Raw genomic sequence first — 17,874 nt, 5'->3', positions numbered from 1 at the left:
ATGTTCTTGGGGCAGAAACCCTTCCCAGTTGTCAGCAGCTGCCAACTGCTACTTGACAGCCTGTCCCATTCCCATACAGGGGAGGGGGCAGGCTGTCATGTCATGGGCAGGAGCAGCTCAGGGGGCAGTCCTCCAGTGCCCCATGGCTGGAGACTTTGCTTGTGAAGCTCTACAGTCATGGGGCTGGAGGAGCATCTGTACTGTCCACCTCCCAGGCTTTTTTTTTTTTTTTTTTTTTTTTTTTTTTTTTTTTTTTTTTTTTAACTGCGTTAAGAAAAACTCCTCTTTGGTTTGTGCTCCCTCCAATGCTTCTAGGAACCTAAAGATGGCAGAAACAAACAGGCCTAAATTTGACTCTCATTCTAGCAAAGGTTAACTACCATATATGCTATGTAAACAAAGAAAGAACTGTCCCATTACGTTCTGCTTAGGGACTGTATGTGGCAACAAGCCAAAACAGAATAGCCAAGGCACAGTACAACTCTCAGATGGCTGTTTTTTAATACGCAAAGATGTACTTCCCATATTTCTGATCACCCACAAAACTGGAGTTAAATATCTTCTTACCACCACTGGCATATTCCATTACCAAATACAGGGTCTTTTCCGTTTCAATAACTTCAAATAATTTTACTGAAAGAAAAAAGAAAGGAGAAAATATTGCATCAAGCAACAAAAGGCCAAGTAGAATTTAAAGACAGTGAAAAAGCCTTACTCTTAAAATTTATTATCAATGACAACACCAAGACAAAATAAAGATTTTTTTTGGTTAGGAAGTTTAAAACAAAATTAAGTTGTAAGAACATCTAACATGTACAATTTTCTCAGCAGTTCATAAAACACTCTCCTAAAAGGAAATTCATGCTGAAATTAGTGTTTAGTTCTACTTTCGAGTTTTGAAAAAACACTGCAAATAAATTTACATCTCTATTAAACTGCTCCAGGTTAGAAATTGTGGATTTTTGATCAACTCAAAGGATGCAAGGTTGAGGCGCCAAATTAAACAAATACTGAAACTGTTAGACTCTGAAGGATCTTCCCATCAGATTACAGTATTAACAAAGTTACAATGGTCATTGAAAAAAAGACAGCAGGAGCCAAGAATGTTGGGAAAGCAACACACTCAGCTTTAAGACAAGAGAAAAAAAGGGAGTACCTAGTACGTAATAACTTGTATGCCTTGTCCATACCTTGTATGCAACAAGCCCTCTGGCCGATTCAGGAACATTAACTGTCTCTGGAACAAGACTGTCCAGCCCTCCTCAGCCAGAAGAATTGTCATCACAAAGTAGGGCCCTGAAGGTGAGGGGGAACTAAAGCAGAAAGTGAAAATTATATATTTTGTAGTTCTGTTTTTCTGCAGATACAATTTTGTAGGATGCTTGCTCATAGATCTTTGAGCTAATCGAGTTCTGCCAGAATCATGCTAAGAAACTATGGATTTTTCACCCTTGAGAGCAATACTAACAGTAAAGCACAAGTGAGACCCTCTACTGTGCATTACATGCTTCTTCTTACTAAAGATTACTTATTTCCCTTGACTGAACAAGATACTCTCTGAAAGCCAAATTTCTGCTGGACTTACTTCTACAGGTAGTCCCACTTAAGCAAATAGGACAATAATCAAAAGTAGCAGGATATGGCTGTTTATCATACACTTAATCTTAAAAATGATATAATGGGTAAATAACAAACACATCTATAAAATATACTAAAACAAAATTAAAGCCAAATAAAATTATTACTATTAAAAGTGACAGGAAAGGCTAAATTCCTACCTATATTGGGGTGATTCAATATCTTCATTATTCGTACTTCTCGGAATAACTGTTAAAGAAACAAAATAATTTTTGTTTAAATTGTATTTACTGTTGATAAAACTACCGTTTTATATGGAATATGGGAGCCTGAAAGGCAATTCAAGTACATACCACCATTTTACATTATATTTCAAGATTAGACAAAATGACATGAGAACTGCACTAGATGTTCTTTAGTTCTCTGGGATCCACTACATTGTCACAGAGCAGCTGTTTCTCCCAGTAGAAACCACAAGCGTACAAGTGCTTCCATTTTTCTCTCTCAGATCAAAAATGGTGGTTCCAGGGAAAAATAATCCAACTCCACCCAGGTAGAAGTGGCTCCTGGGAGAATGAATGCTTGTTCACCTCCTGAGGCTTAACTCCTCCAAGGGCCTAACAGGAGTTGAGCTGTAGGTAAAAGCTTCCATGCCTTCCAGAAACCAGAGTCAGCCCTGTCTGGAAAAGGCATTGGATACAGCTACTCCCACCCTTCCCGCAGACTGGGAGGGGAGGACCAGCCACCAGCTGCTCCACTATGGCTCCTCACACACCAGGGTCCTCAGTGTGAGGAGCGGACTGGTGGCTCATGATGCTGTGCAGATGGAGAGGCAGGTGAGAGGACAGGCTGTCAAGCAATAAGTTTCCCAAAGCACGGGGGTGGCTAAGGGAGTAGCCCTCTAGTACCCCTTAGCCAAAGAGCTTGCCTGTATACATGTGCACAGACTTGGACTGAGATTCCAAAATTAGGACCACAGACTCATACAGAAGTCAGGTTGGAAGGGACCTCCAGGGTCATCTAGTCCAACCCCTGCCTGAGGCAGGATCATCCCCATCCAAACCACCCGATACAAATGCATTGTCTAACCTATTAGCAAAACTACAGGGGGCTGGGGTGGCACAGGCACTAAGGGTATGTACACACATACTAACTTTCTGACAGTAAGCTGACAGCTTTAAATCGACTTAACTGTCAGAGCATACATACATACCTAAATGCAGCACAAGATAATACACCTCTAAGGTGTATTATATCTCGAGTCACATTGGTTAAGTTGACTTAGCTCACAGGATGACTGTCACCATGTCAAGGAGCTGTACATGTGTATGCTCAGACTTGGCTTAAGTCAACTTAATTAAGTCAACTTAGTTACGTTCCCTTATTTTAAGTCGACTTAGTACATGTGTATGCACTCTACGGCACATGGTTGACAGCCCAGAGGTCACAAGTTTGAGCCTATAACAGAAGTGGCACAACCTTATCAAATTCCAATGAATCTTTGAAGTTTCCAAAATATTTTGTCCAAGGACACAAAAAAGGAAAGGAAGCAAAACTACAGTCAGCCCTGACACAACCACAAGATACAACACCCTAATCTGCCAAAGGTAAAGTAGAGGATCACAGCAGCCAACATCCCGCTGATGGAAAGCCTGTTAAAAATATGCTCAAGAGATCCAAGGGGGCTGAAGATGCCTGTTCTTCAACCTATCCTCCCATGACTTGTCTTTATCATTTTTGTCACCTGCCTCTGGACCTCTCTAATTTCTCCATGTCCTTTTTTAAATGTGGAACTCAAAACTGTATACAGTACTTGAAATGAGGCCTAATTGGTGCCAGCTAAAGAGGCACTATCACCTCTTAGGTGTTGCATGTAATGCTTCTACTGACGCATCACAAATATACATTTACCTTTTGTGCAGCTGCATCACACTGCAAACCCATATTGAGTCTGTGGTTTACCAGGATTCCCAAATCCTTCTGCTTAGTGCTGCCATTCAGCCAGGTGTCACCCATTCTGTATTTGTATTTTTAATTAATCTTCCCGAGGTACAGCACATTGCATTTGTCAGCACTGAACTTAATCCTAATAGTTCCAGTCCAGTTTGCCAATCTGTCAAGATCCTTCTGAATCGTGTTCCTGTCTTCCAACATAGTCAAATCCTTCTCATTCTGTGTTGTCAGCAAACTCACTCGTGAAGTTTTCCATTCAAATCATTAATCAAAACATTGAACAGCACTGGACTGCTTTCTGACATGGATCCATTTACAATTAGTCTTTGCCTGAATTTACTGAGACAACTCTCTACCCACCCTACAGTAGCTTTATCTAGCTCACATTACTCCAATTTGTTTATGGAGAAGGTTATAAGGGACCTTATAAGAACCTTGCTGAAGTCCAGATACACTATTTCCAAAGTATTCCCCCTTCATCCAGCCAAGTAGCTATTTTGTCCAAGAAGATCAAGTTTGTTTGACACAAATTTTTCTTAGTAAATCTATGTGGGCTGCTTCTGATTATCTTTTCTTCCTCCAGATGCTTGCAAATGGCCTTCCTTATGATATGCTCCAGTAACTTCCAGATTCATAGACTTTATGGCTAGAAGGGACCTCGCAAGATTATCAGATCCAGCTCCTGCCCAAGGGGCAGGAAGTCAGCTGAGGTCAGATCACCCCAACAGGATAAGCATCCAAGTGCATCTTTAAAAGGTATCCAGAGTAGGTGCTTTACCACTTCTGGGGGGAGATGGTCCGTCTTCCCTTGAGGTGCCCTGGTAAACAGACGCTCTCCTAGTTCCTGATGCACACCCCTTATATACTTGTAGGCTGCCATCAAGTCACCCCTCAACCTTTGCTTCTGCGGGCTGAAGAATTCCAGGCCCCTCAGCCTCTCCTCTTAAGGTCTGGTCTCAACCTCTAATCATGTGTGTGGCTCTCCTCTGGACTCTCAAGCTTCTCCACATCCTTTCTACAGTGTGGAGCCCAGAATTGGATACAGTACTCCAGCTGTGGCCTCACCAAGGCCAAATAAAGCAGGAGGCTGATTTCTTGGGTCTTGCTTGAGATGCACTGGTAGATGCAAGGCAGAGTTTTATTTGCTTTGCCAGCTGTGGCATTGCATTGGAGGGCTCATGTTCATCTTGTGGTCTATTATGACCCCTAAGTCTCTTTTGGTCATAGTGCTAGTGTGTGTAGCACTGCCGAGCCTATAGGTATGATGTTGGTTTTTTCTCCGGAGATGGAGCACCTTGCATTTCTCCATGTTGAATGTCATCAGGTTTTGATCCACCTACCTTGCAAGCCTGTCCAAGTCAGCATGAATTACCAACCTGCAAATTTGTCCGCAAATTTATCCAGTCCGCTTCTGACACCCAGATCCAGATAATTTATGTATATATTAAAGAAAACTGATCCAAGTACTGAGCCCTGGGGGACGCCACTGGTCACCATGCACCAAGTCGACTCAGTTCCAGTGACTGCTTGGTGATGGGCAAAAACTTCAGGCAAGTATTTTTCTTCCAGCTGATGATGTTCTGGGCAAGTGTGAGCAGCTGGTGCATATTTGTGAAACAGCGAATTAATAGCATGAACCCTGGGCTGCATTATTTGGACTTCCCTCAAAACAACACTCATACCAGATTGTGAGGAAAATGCATTGTTTCTTCCTTCCATTGTCTCATTCTTCACAAGCAGGTTTCCATTGTAGCCTGTATTGTGTCTTTGTTAGACTTTCTTTTTAATTTAAAAAATATCTTATTGTTCAAGTGTTCAGTAATGTGATATGCCTGTGGGGTGACTTGCAAACAGCAGCACAGGATCTCCTGTCTCCTTTGCCTGTCTCTTAAACCATTCTTAATTCTAGGTCATGGTATTCGCTACAGTATTTTTCCTGAGCCATCATGGATACATCATTACCCTAACATTACCACTACATGTAGTGAGTCGTAAAACATATTTTGTTTGTTAGCTTAACTTTCTAACATTTGAGTAACTGGATGTTGCTTTTTTACTACATGACCTTGACACTAGCTCTTAGTAACAGGATCACAAATAGCAGGCTTACTCTCCATTTTCTCTTCACATAGGGTCTTCTGGGTAGAATTACCCCAGCAGTGCCTAGTCTTTTCTTATGTGATGCCACCTAAAGCCTGGTTTAGGCATAAAGATGCCTTCCAAAACTGAAATTGGTTCAGAATGCATGGGAACCATCACTTGTACACACACTGCCTAATTCAGCCTTCCCCAATCCTGATTCATGCATTAGACACCAGTAACAACTTCCCACTTTTTTCCTTCCCTTTTCTACAAGTAGCTTATGGGACTAATGGAATGCAATTTTTAAATGATGTTTTTAGTTTAGTAGGGCTCGCTGGAACAGGGAGGCTTCAACTCTTTACCTGCCTATAGGTAGAATAAGCTACTACCTAGTTCTTAAGTAGATAATGGTAATATGGGAGGCAAGGATTTTTGTGGGCAATATCTTTTATTATACCAACTATGTGGTTGGTCTAGACTTAGACTAGCTTTATACAGTGCCTTCTTCCCTCCAGTAAATATTTATCTGGACAATTTCAGAAAACTTGTCTTTGTTGAGCAGAATCATAAATAGTCAAAGTTAGTGTCAACCTCTCTTCTTTAGTTGATTCCTAAATAGATTTTAATAGGAGCTTCCAAATGACAAAAGAATTGGGGGTGGGGGGAAGAATCTATAAATATAAATGTAAATTTTTGAGGCAAAACATCTCCCAAAAATATGTAATACTATTTTAATGGAGTGTGAAGCAAAAAAAGTAGTGTATTATACCAAGCAAAGCTAAAAAATCAATTAGGCTTTTCAAAGAAACTGATACCCCCACCATCCAACATCCAGAAATGTTTTCTATTTTATCATTAAATTAAGACCATTAGGGTTACGATTAGGGAGTAATAGTTTAGAAATTATTGCCCAAAGTTTTGAGCCAATTTTCAAGGCAACTTTTGAAAGGGTTAAGAATATGAGACAACCACTGCTTGGTGGGGAAAAAAAAAGTGACAGAGAGAAAATGTATTATTAAAGCAACATCCTGATGTCTCTGGGTAATGCAGTTGTAAAAGTCATTATCTTGACCTTCTGCTTTCTACTCAATGACCTTTTAGGTTGGACTAGGACATATTTTGGGGTACCTATCTCAAACTCCAGATCTCTGTTAGATGAAAGCGTAAGATGTTTTGCCATTTTAAGTGCTGTATGATAATTGTGTGTTGGATAACAGCTCTAAGCCACGGAGGAGGAGAGGGGGAAAGTGAATATTAAAACGTGGTACGCATGACTTAATCTTACATTTGCTCTAAGGTGTCCTTTCCTTCCCCCATTTGTCTTCAAAAAATGAAGGCAAGTATTATGCAGTTTACTGAGATACAGTTGTACTTTGGTAATATAGTAGTCAGGCTCTATCTATGTTACATTTTATGAAGTGTTTATTTTTCTTTTGTTGTAGACTTAATATAAAACAAGTATATTTAAATTCTAGTTACCTCTAAGTATGCCCCTTGTCTCTCTCCTGAGAGGATTCAGTGTTGGCCCAGGTTAATAATGTTAGTGTCCTTTCCCTAAGTCATCCATGCATTGTTATCTTTTTCTGAGTCTCTTCTCACTGGATGAGTTATTGCAAGCTGAGCATCATGTTTCAGGAAACCTATTACCAAGCTAGCCCTGGTCGGACTGGTTTTGCTGGCTCTGCATAAGTATGACTCTTCAAGGGAAATCAGCAGTCATCTATTTGAACAGCTTGTGTGCGTTGGGGGGGTCTCAACTTCCAGCAAGAACAGATTATTACTTTGCAGTTTTAAACAGAACTACTTTAACAATTTTTTTAAAGAAATCTACAACAATGAATGATGAGCACAATCATGAACATTCCTAAATCATTCTTGGCTACACTGATGTTCAGTTCCCTTTAATTAGGGTTCATGAAAAACTTAGTGCTCGCACTCACTCTCCCCTTTTGGTCTGTAAACATCCAAGAATTGCATATTGTGCATCTGATGTAGACTTCACTGGGCTGGAGTCACATAACTGCTGCCGATACCTTTTTCTAGAATATGAAATACACCAGTACAACCAATCGATTTCCTGACTCTGTAAATGCATCAAATGTACAACCTGAAAAGTTCTGTTTTGATACTCTGGTTAGTTTTTTTTAATTGTAAAACTTCTGAATTTGTAAGCTACATAGTGATCTATCTTTCTAAGAATAATTATTTTACAGTTTTAACTAATGTAATAACAAATGCACCTAGAGGAGGGAAAAGACTACTAAATCTAACATTGAAACAGTAGACTGCACATTATTTCATACTAAAATGTAGAGGTAAGTGCTCTTTCTACCAGGACTTTAAACAGTTTCTGAAATATCAGCTTACATGTAAATTAAAACGCCCATCTAATTTTTCTGATCATTATCATAAATGTGGAATAATTTGATAAGATTAAAAGTGAAAAGTTTAAAGCGACAGTCAGTCTAAATTCTTCAGGGCAGGCCTTCTATGCTATTTATTATTTTTTGCCTAGTGTAAAGTCTTGTGCGCACACATGACCAATAATTGCACGTGATGGGAACAATTCTCTGAGGATACAGAAATTTTGACTATAATACACTTTAAGTACTTTTAATAGAGTAAAATAGCTTTTTAAAAAGTTAAACTCAGAACTTTAGACGATCTTATTAGACTGAGCTCAACTCAGATGACCTTCTTACCAATTTGCCATCTCACTTTTTTCCCCTGCAGTAAACTTTAGTGCAGCCCATTGTTTTATATGAAATCCAAAAAGTACAGGCTTAGCTATGTGATTAAGCTTTCATGTGTTATGTCACAAGTTTCTTTTATGTGCATTATTTGTGTTATGGTAGTGCTTTGGAAGTAGAATTGTAGGCTGAGAAGGACTTTTCTTTTGCTATAGATGCAACATAACTGTTTGCTGATAGCCAGCAGCCTCCTGGCAGTCCAACATGTAGTACGGAGAAAGGCCAAAAGAACAGGAGCTACTGGGTGCATCTGACACCTAGTGATGGGAATATAGCAAGTAGATGCAATTGCTGTCTTTTTGTTTCTGGGGAAAGGTGCAGTATATGTAGTGTCTGTCTGTAGAGATACACACATGCGCGTGCACACACACGCACAAGTGTGTCTCTCTACATATGCACTTATATAAGTGAAGCTCAACTTGTGTAGGGTAGGCATATCTGTCTTGATATGGACAATGGATATTGTCCAATGGAAGGAAGAGGAGGTAGGGGATCTGCTTTCTTGCAGTGTGTCAAACCTGAGTGTTCTTGCAGTGGTGCATGTTCAACAGTTGTCTGCCTAAATTCCTGCTGCTGCCACCAGTGAGGAAGAGTTGCTGGATCCCAGCAGTACTTTTGTGTCTGTAAATGTCTTAACGATCAGTTTACTGAGCAGTAAGAGCTACTAAATAGCATAATGGAGCAATCTGGCAGTTATCCGTCAACCTCTCTGAATATTATGAAATTAAAGGGCCAGGTCCCATTATACCTCCTTTTTCTCTGAGTGCTGCATCATATTTCTCCCAATCAAATCTCTAAAAAAAATCATTAACTGGCTTACTTTGTAAGATGTCTTCATCTTAGCCATATCTTAGCTGTGAGTAGGAACTCACCATAGGATCATTCTTAGACACCTAAATAGGTTACATCAGGTTTGGTCAAAAAAATTTAGACCCAGGATTGTAAAGGCACATGGTTGAACCAGTACATTGTAAAAGCAGGTATGCCATAAAAGACTAGCACCATAAGAAATATGAACTGTAGTCCTGATGTGGTTTAGAATCCTCTACTGCAGTCCACCCACTGATTCATCCACTGTAGACAATTACTAATGTTCTCAATCCTGGAGCAGTTTCCAAATAATCTTTAAAAAAAAAAAGAAGGAATTTCCAAAATGTATATTTAAGTTATTCAAGATCAAGTTGAGTAAGTAATATTGCATCCTGGCCCAAAGGAAGGTGTGAAAGCAAATGCCCTCCCAGACTATTAGAATAGTTTATGCAGTGGGGGCTACCTTTTTTGGTAGGCAAGCCTTGCACCCTATTCAAGTGCCACTCCTGTGCCCTTCTCCTGCCTGATGTGTTCCCCTGCTTTCTGCCACTTATTCTGTGCTTCCTTCCTTATTATGTCGGAGAACTGTGAATCTTCCATTTCTGCTGGATATGTGCCTTGTAACACTAGGAAGTTAAGGTAGCCCTGTGAAATTTGCAACCTATGATTTTAAAAACTTAATTTATATATATAAATATGAGTTAAATATAAAAATGAGTTCCTTATTTCTAAGAATAATATGACTTATGATAGCATAGTTACTCAGCAAAGGAAGTGAAAAAAAAAATCAATCTTTAAAAAATTGATAAAATGATGCAATATTTGCCAGTATTATTTAGTAAAAAGTATAATCCATATTTTTCTTTTTGAGATAATCTGCATTAAGTTATTCATGGCTTAAGTCCAGAGGTGGACAGTTATTTTGGCTGGAGGGCCATTAAAAGAGTGTTTGTGTCCTCTTGCTAGCCCCATCTCTCCTCTCTCCATCTCTTTCCTCCTCCTCCCCCCTTTCCCCCGATGCAGCCTCCCGCTCAGAACTGTAGCACACCTCGATTCCTTGACCTGGAACCTGCTGGCACTGTCCACAACACAGACTATGAGTAAACACTAACAGCTGTGAGGTGGGGGCACAACTCTGTGCTGCCACTCCCAGTGCTGCTGGCCCTGGATCTGGCTGGGCTGCAGCTCTGTGCCCCACTGTCAGTGCAGAAATCCGGGGGGTGGGGTACAGAAGTAGTACATGCCACTGTATGCCTCCCCTACCCATTACCTATGGTCTGTAGTTTACACCGCCACCCAGCAGGGCCAGAGGAAGCAGCCCAGGGCTGGTGCAGGCATCACCTGTGGACATGCCTGGCAGGTTCCAGGTGGGGATTGGGGCATCCATGTGTAGGTATATGTACTACATATACATGTGCTACTACACCTTTCCCCAGAAACAAAAAGACAGCAATTGCATCTCCTTGCTATATTTCCCCTCACTAGGTGTCAGATGCACCTAGTAGCTCCTGTCCTTTTGGCCTTTCTTGGTACTACATGCTGGACTGCCAGTTAGGTTGCATCTATAGCAAAAGAAAGGTCCTTCTCAGCCTATAATTCTACATCCAAAGGACTACCGTAACACAAATAATACCCCAATCCCCACCTGCAAGTTGGTGGCTGCTCGTCTGCGGGCTGGATATAATCCGTTGGCAGGCTGTATTCAGCCCACAGGCTGTATTTGTCCATCTCTGGCTTAGTCACTCAAGTACTGTCATTGAAAATGGGTGCAAGCAAGTCCTTTATATTAGTCAGGTACCTATAGTAAGCTATAAACTCCTACTGAACAGGCTGTAGAAAAGTAGATTTTTTTTGTCTGCTTCCTGCTTTTGACTTTTTGTATGTTTACATATTCTGTACAACAAGTTTTGTTGTTACTTTGTATGAAATAAATTTGAATCTTTAACCAGTTAAGTTTAATCCCTTTGAGAATCTTTGCATAGAATATGTATGTAATTTTGGCAACAATTAAATATAAATCATATTTTTCTTTAGTCCTTTTTCAGATTTGAAATACTTATATATGTATATAAATTTAATGTTTTAATCCTGCTTCTGAGGATACCAATTTAATTACAGTAACTTTTATATGGATACTAATTACTGATGAAGTCTTCTGGGACTTAACTGGCTAAATGCTTGCAGATAGATATTTAATTTGATTAAAAGCTTAATTTTGAAACTTGTACAGACTTGTATTATGAAATGTACATAAAATTCAGGAAGAATTGTGGAATTATACTATTTATGTAAATCCTATTATCCTTAATTACGCTTCTCAGTTTAAGGGTGTGCGCGCCAAGTAAGGGAAAAAAAATATATATTCAGTCTAGTCGAAGGAAAATAATTGAAGTAGAATAAAATGCTAGATTTCGCAGTTGCATAATAAAAAAGGGACTGTAAATTGTCTGGGGCATTTCCAGCCACGTATCTTGCCTTTTCAGACCTTTTTCCAAAGACAGATTCTTAGCTATATTCCTGTGGGACTGCTAGACATGGCCAAGCGAAGGGTCATTGCTGAAGTGCGTAGAGATACCACTATTTCTATTGTGAACTTCATTACTTTGTTGAGCCAGATTTTTTCTAAGGGCTTGGATGTAGACTTCAGTGTGCTGAAATTTCTTCTGCAGAAAAATAGCCCAGGAGCTGGATTGTAGACATGCCTCCAACCCCATGGCCAGAGAGCTTCTCAGGCAAGCTTTTCAGCCAGGGGGTACCAGGGGACTGCTCCCAGAGTCACCTCTGCCCTTAGGAGAACCATGACTTGACAGCCTGCCCTTTGCCCTGCCTAGGAAGGGGGCAGACTATCAACTGACAGTTGGCAGCTGCTGAAAAGCAGTAGCTGCCACAGACAGCTGGGGAGGGTGAATAGAAATGTGTTCATTGTTCAGTGAAGTAAGCCGATAAAGCTTAGATGTTACTCATATTGCCAATCCTGAACATGCAAAGAATACTGAAAGATTTTTAAATAATTTGGTGGGGTTATTTTTACCTCTTGGGGGTTCTGGGGTTTTTTTTGAGTCTTTTTAAAGTATACGTGCTTCATTTGTGGATACAGAAGATATAGCACCCAAGAATACTAGAAACTGTAAAAAATGAAAAGCTTAGATATTGATGCTGTCTGTATTCTCATAAGGAAAGCAGCATAGTAACACAGCAAGAGTGGACAACTCTGTTTATGCTCACAGAGTAACATTGATCTGTTTGTTTAATTTTCTTGACAGGTTTAGATTCTTAAAAAGAAAAGTTTTGCTTAAAAGACTAAACAGTTGTAGACCTTATGAAAGCATGGAAAAATGTGATCAAGATAGGTTTTATTTCAGCACAGAGAAGCATTCAGTGCTCATTCTTTTAGTGTATAACCTCCGAAACTGGAGCATTATAATTTACAGACCACATTTTTTCCCCAGTACCAGAAACATGGAGTTGAGAAGCACACACAAATTAAGTGTACAGACCTGGCAATATGATTGTATATTCAGATGATTAAAAAAAAAACAAAAAAAAAACCACATCAAAAGCTGTTACTGTATCGAGGGCTGGCATATTTTACAGATTTGTGCAAACTTTTGGAAATGAGCACTTTTCTGATGTGCATTGCAGATGGTACTGTAGAATCTAAACTGCTTGTGTCAAGGTGGTCCATAGCCTAGTTAATTCTCAGTGGGCTTGCTGAATTAAAGAGGAGTTGCTCAGCTGTTTGCTGCAGCTTCTACCTCAAAGGGTGCCTCTTCTTCAATCAGTTGGAGCACCTCAGCAGTTCTTCAGTTTGCCACAGCTGTACAGCTCCCCAGTTACTTGGCAAGCCCAAATTATTATGGAGGATAACGAGCCTAACCCAGGGAAGAATCTGTGTTCTACTCTTCCCCTCTTGAGAAAAGGCAAAAAAAGAACCTGAGGAACTGTAGACTGGTTAGCCTCACTTCAGTGTCTGGGAAGTGTTTTCCACCAGCCCATGGGGATCATCCTGCCTGACAGGACACAGGACTATTAGGGTAAAGGCGATCATATGCCTATAATTGGCAAAGATCTTATGAGGGAACAGCTTGAGAGGCTGAACAGCCAAAAGTCAGCTGGTCCAGATGGAATGCACCCAAGAGCGCTAAAAGAGTTGTCTGACATCAAAGCACGACCATTGGCAAGGATATTTGAGAACTCATGCCACTCAGGAGAGGTTCCTGAAGATTGGAAGAAGAGGGCCAATGTGGTGCCCATCTTCAAGAAAGGAAAGAAGGAAGATCCAGGGAACTGCAGGGCCAGTCAGTTTGACCTCAATCCCTGGAAAGATCTTGGGGGGGGGGGAATCAAAGAAACCATCAACAACAGGAAGGAAACATTCTGAGAGAGTGCCAACATGGCTTCGCTGAAGGTAGGTCTTGCCTGAACAACTTCACTTCTTCTATGACCAGGTGATGCATCACCTGGACAAAGAAAAAGAGGCTGAGGTCATATATTTAGATTTCAAAAAAGCCTTTGGCTTGGTCTCCCATGATGTCCTCAAGGTCATACTGGGGACTTGTGACCTCGACCACCTTACAGTCAGATGGCAATGGAACTTTTGAGCAGTGAGAAATTTTCTTTAGTAATTGATTTAACCCCTGAGCTTGCAGGATAACTAGCAATTAATGCCCTTGCAGTATTCTACAGTGATAAACATAAGCCTGTAAATAAAACTGTATTAAAATCCTCTGTATTTCTTCAGTGCAATGCATCAGTCATGTCACTTTGGATTTAAGATGTGTTGAGAAAAATATGGCCTAGCATGGGAAAATTGTGTCAGTCAACAGTGATTCTGCAATACACATGCAACGCCTAGTGAAGGACTTGAAAGAAATACATCCACATCTGCTGCACGTTCCATGTATTGCTCATCTTTTGCCTGCGGCCAGGGATCACACATTAAAAACAGATAAATTCCATGACATCAATGAATTTGTGATACATTTTACAATTTGTGGTAACTTCAGTTTCTGTGGAAAGATCATTCACTTTGTTTAGAAAGGTTCAAGATAATGTCACATGCACCTCTGAAGACTAACTTGGACAGCTCAACATTTTGTATTACAATAATGACAAACTAAAATTTGGAGAGCTTTTGAAATCTGAATTAGTCTGCTGGGTCTACCAAATTATACATTCCAGTAACAAAGACAATTTTTTTTATTTATTTATTTTACACAAATGTACTACCAAATCAACAAAATGATTTAAAGCAGGTATGATTTATTGACCTATGGATATTTACTCTTTATATTTTGACATGCGATTTTATAAACCTTTTAACAGTATACTGTCATTAATAAATCATCTCCCCTTGTTCTTAATTTCACACAACCCCAAAAAATTAAGTTGATAAAAATCAAAATAAATGTTTAAAAATAAATATTGATATTATCCATTGAAATTATTTAACAAATGAAAATCAAATTCTGCCAAGCCTAAGAATAAGTGAGGGAACAGCTGATACCCCTCTGTTTAGCCATCACTGGAATAATGGAAAACCACTGCTCAATCACTCAGGTTGCATGCAAATTTGGACAATGGCTTTACCATTGCTTAACAAGTCCAAGGAGTTTACTGGCATAAATGGTGGGGAACAGAGGACTGGGTTCAGATATAGATGCGTCAGGGAAAGGAGGTGGGAGAGGACAGGAAAATCAGCCAAAAGACTATAGAAGAAGAACAATTTATAGCTATCTCCATAAATTGCACCAGAAGTGCCCCTCTGCAGCAGCTCCTTTCATGTTTTTCATTTCGCTGCTTGCCCTGCCACCCTGATTGCCAGAGGGCTCTGCCAGCCGGGCCATTTGCTGCTGATCCCTTTCCCTGGCAATCAGAGGCAAATGGCCACTGGGGCCCCTCCACCAATCAAGCTGGGGAGGGCAAGCAATAAAATGAAAAATATTAAAGGAGCTGCTGCAGAGGGTACTTCCAGCACAATTTACAGAGAACCCTACTTATAGCACGACCCAAGAAAAAGTTAAGAAAGCTTTTGGGTGGAATGTTGGCTGGCTGGCATGGGTTTGAAGTCATTTAAGCAAAAAAAAAACCCAAAAAACAAAAAACAACAAAAAACAACATCTTTCATCTACTGTGTCTGAAGGATACAGGACTTTAAGTAACTTTTTTTTTTTTTTTTAAACAGAACAGGATTGGGTCAAATACTTAACTCCCACCTCCATTTCTCTCTAAATACAAACAACCCACAACTGCTTAAATAGTAGCTAAAACTGGGAGTATCTACACGAGACACTACTGCATAGTGGTTACTGCACATTTAGTACTTGCGTAAACAAGTACTAAATAAATGTACATTAACTGGAGTTACTGAGCAGTAGCGCCAGTGAACGTCTTTTAAGTGGTGCTACTGTGCAGTAGCATACTAACACTGTTCATACTGTGATGTGCTACTATGCAGTATTAATAGTCTACTGCACAGTCAGAAACTCATGTAGATGTGCCTACAGAGTCCAAAAAGGTGAAAATACTCAGGAAGATGAAAAAAATCCTTTTGTTTCATCTTTTGTATTCTGTAAAACACTTTGATAGTTTAACATTTTATGCAATGAAGACGTGAGCACAGGAGAGTGAGAAAGTACATGTATATAATCTACTTTAATAACTAGGTATCCCCCATACAGGACAAGCTAAACATAAAAATGTTTTTAGGCAACAGCTACTTGGAATACTACTACACAAATTTAAAGACTGTATCCTATGTAATCAGTAGATCACAATTAGTTTTTTAGAGCCAAATAAATTATCCAAGTTAAAATCTGGGCAGGATGTTGGGGTTAAGAACCTTCTTCCCTTCTAAGGGCCATATGATATTTAAGGGTAACGACACTGATCTCAATTTCATGTCTCATCCAAAAATAGCTCCTTTAATGCTGCTGCACCACCTTCTCATTCCTGGGTGTTCGTTTTCATATACTCAAGTAGGTGAAATGGCTTGAGTTTCCCTTTTTTCTCTTTGCCATATGTTTACAAGAACAATCTTCACTGAAACAAAATGCTATTGTATCAAGAAAGAGCCACAAGCAGCTCCTTGCTGCAAAAATCCAATCTCAACTGTTTTTCTAGCTATACGGGGCAGTAAAATGGTACACACAACCCAGCAAGTCTGCAAGTATGTAAAAGGTCAAAAGAAGGTTGAGAATATGATTCCTTCTCTCAACACTGCTACCAGTTTCCATTTGTTGTCAAATTAACATCTATATGTTTACACTTCCTTTACTATTTTAAGCTGTTCCTATCAAACCATAAGTGCAGAAATCATTCAGGCTTTCTATAGCTCTTGAAAGACTTTGGTTTGAATGTTTTCACTAGATCCTTAATTATAGCTGAGAAAAACGACTGTGAAATGAATGCAGCTTTCAATAAAGTATTTAAATTCTTCCAAGTGTCTTTAAGTATACTTGTGTATTGCTTTATGTTTGAAAGTCTAGCTTTCTGTCCTCAAATGTGTGTCAAGGGTAAAACAAAAACCTTTCAGCTCTCCCAGCTAGTTTTTCATTAGAATTTGTATAAAATTAAATACTTAGACAAAACAGCCAAGTTAATTTTAACTTCACTGAAAAACAACTGTGGGGAAAGCTAAATGCTTAAATGTTTCACAAAAGTTTTAACAAAAGAAACAAATTGCACAACTGTCTCTTTTAAGAAAATTCTACCACACCAAAAGAGCCCCCCCGCAAAATTTATTTGCTTAAATTTAACATTACATTTTCTTACTTGGATAGAAGAGATAAATAATGGATTAAAAGATTTCAGTAACATATCTCCAAAAAAAAAAAATAGGGTTAATTTACAAAATGTAACAATAAAATAATTATTTTACAGATTATTTTGGAATAAAATAACGTTAAAAGTCAAGAGAACTTTTAGTTTGGAGTGCAAATATCCACATTACCCTTAAATTGATCCCCTGCCTATAATCTCTGCTGATGAGAAAACTCCACAAGCCACTGAATAAAGGAGATTCAAAAATATCCTGTTCTATACATTAATTTATAACAGGGCCTCTTGTTGTACATGCATGATATAAGCTAAACTCTACCATCTAAGGAAGAGCAGAACCTTGGGTCCACCTTGCGTGTAATTACATGGTCCAGGAAGAGAAGCCAGTGATATGGCTCCATCTACATTTAGGTTGGTCAAATGAGCTGGAGATGGGAGAAACTTTTTTCATTTGCTCCTCATTGAAACAGCTCAGACAAGCCATGGGGTCTCCCGGAGATGAGCAGAAAATACCGCATTTGCTCAAATACAAGATGAAGTTTGTTCCCCCAACCAACATGGGGGGGGCAGGTTAGGGAAAGCCTCATCTCTGATGTAATTTGAGCACCCTCCTGGGGCAGGTGGCAGTTCAGCTGCAGCTTCAGCCCCAGGCCCAACACTCAAGCAAGAGCCAAGCTGTCAGCTGCCCCCGACCAGGGTGGCTTGTGCAGTAGGAGAGCAGGCACACACAGTGAAGATGGGGAATGCATAACACAGACTACACAGGGGAGAGGGGGGCACACAGGGGAGACTCACAGTGGGCTGCTTGGTAGGGAATGCAGCAAAGCTTTCACAGCCTGTCCCTCCCCCTGTTACTTGCCTCCCTCCCCACTTAGCTAGGCAAAAATCAGCAGGCCCATGTGAGTCAAAGCTAGAGCCAAAG

At 39.8% G+C, this 17,874-nt stretch overlaps 1 protein-coding gene across 1 annotated transcript in view; it reads right to left on the bottom strand.

Annotated features, from left to right (window-relative positions):
- MARK1 (microtubule affinity regulating kinase 1) overlaps positions 1–17,874 on the bottom strand; it is a 104,837-nt gene that overhangs the window by 75,286 nt on the left and 11,677 nt on the right. Inside the window, exons 3-4 of the mRNA XM_019516478.1 lie at positions 1,779–1,827; positions 568–633 (exon numbers count right to left, since the gene is read on the bottom strand). Of these exons, the coding sequence (XP_019372023.1) occupies positions 568–633; positions 1,779–1,806 (94 nt within the window). The 5' untranslated portion in view covers positions 1,807–1,827. The remainder of the gene's footprint in view (positions 1–567; positions 634–1,778; positions 1,828–17,874) is intronic.

This window comes from Gavialis gangeticus, unplaced genomic scaffold, assembly GCF_001723915.1.
Source record: "Gavialis gangeticus isolate Ggan-Ray unplaced genomic scaffold, GavGan_comp1, whole genome shotgun sequence".
Taxonomy (NCBI): domain Eukaryota; kingdom Metazoa; phylum Chordata; order Crocodylia; family Gavialidae; genus Gavialis; species Gavialis gangeticus.
This window is presented reverse-complemented; position numbering and strand designations above follow the sequence as displayed.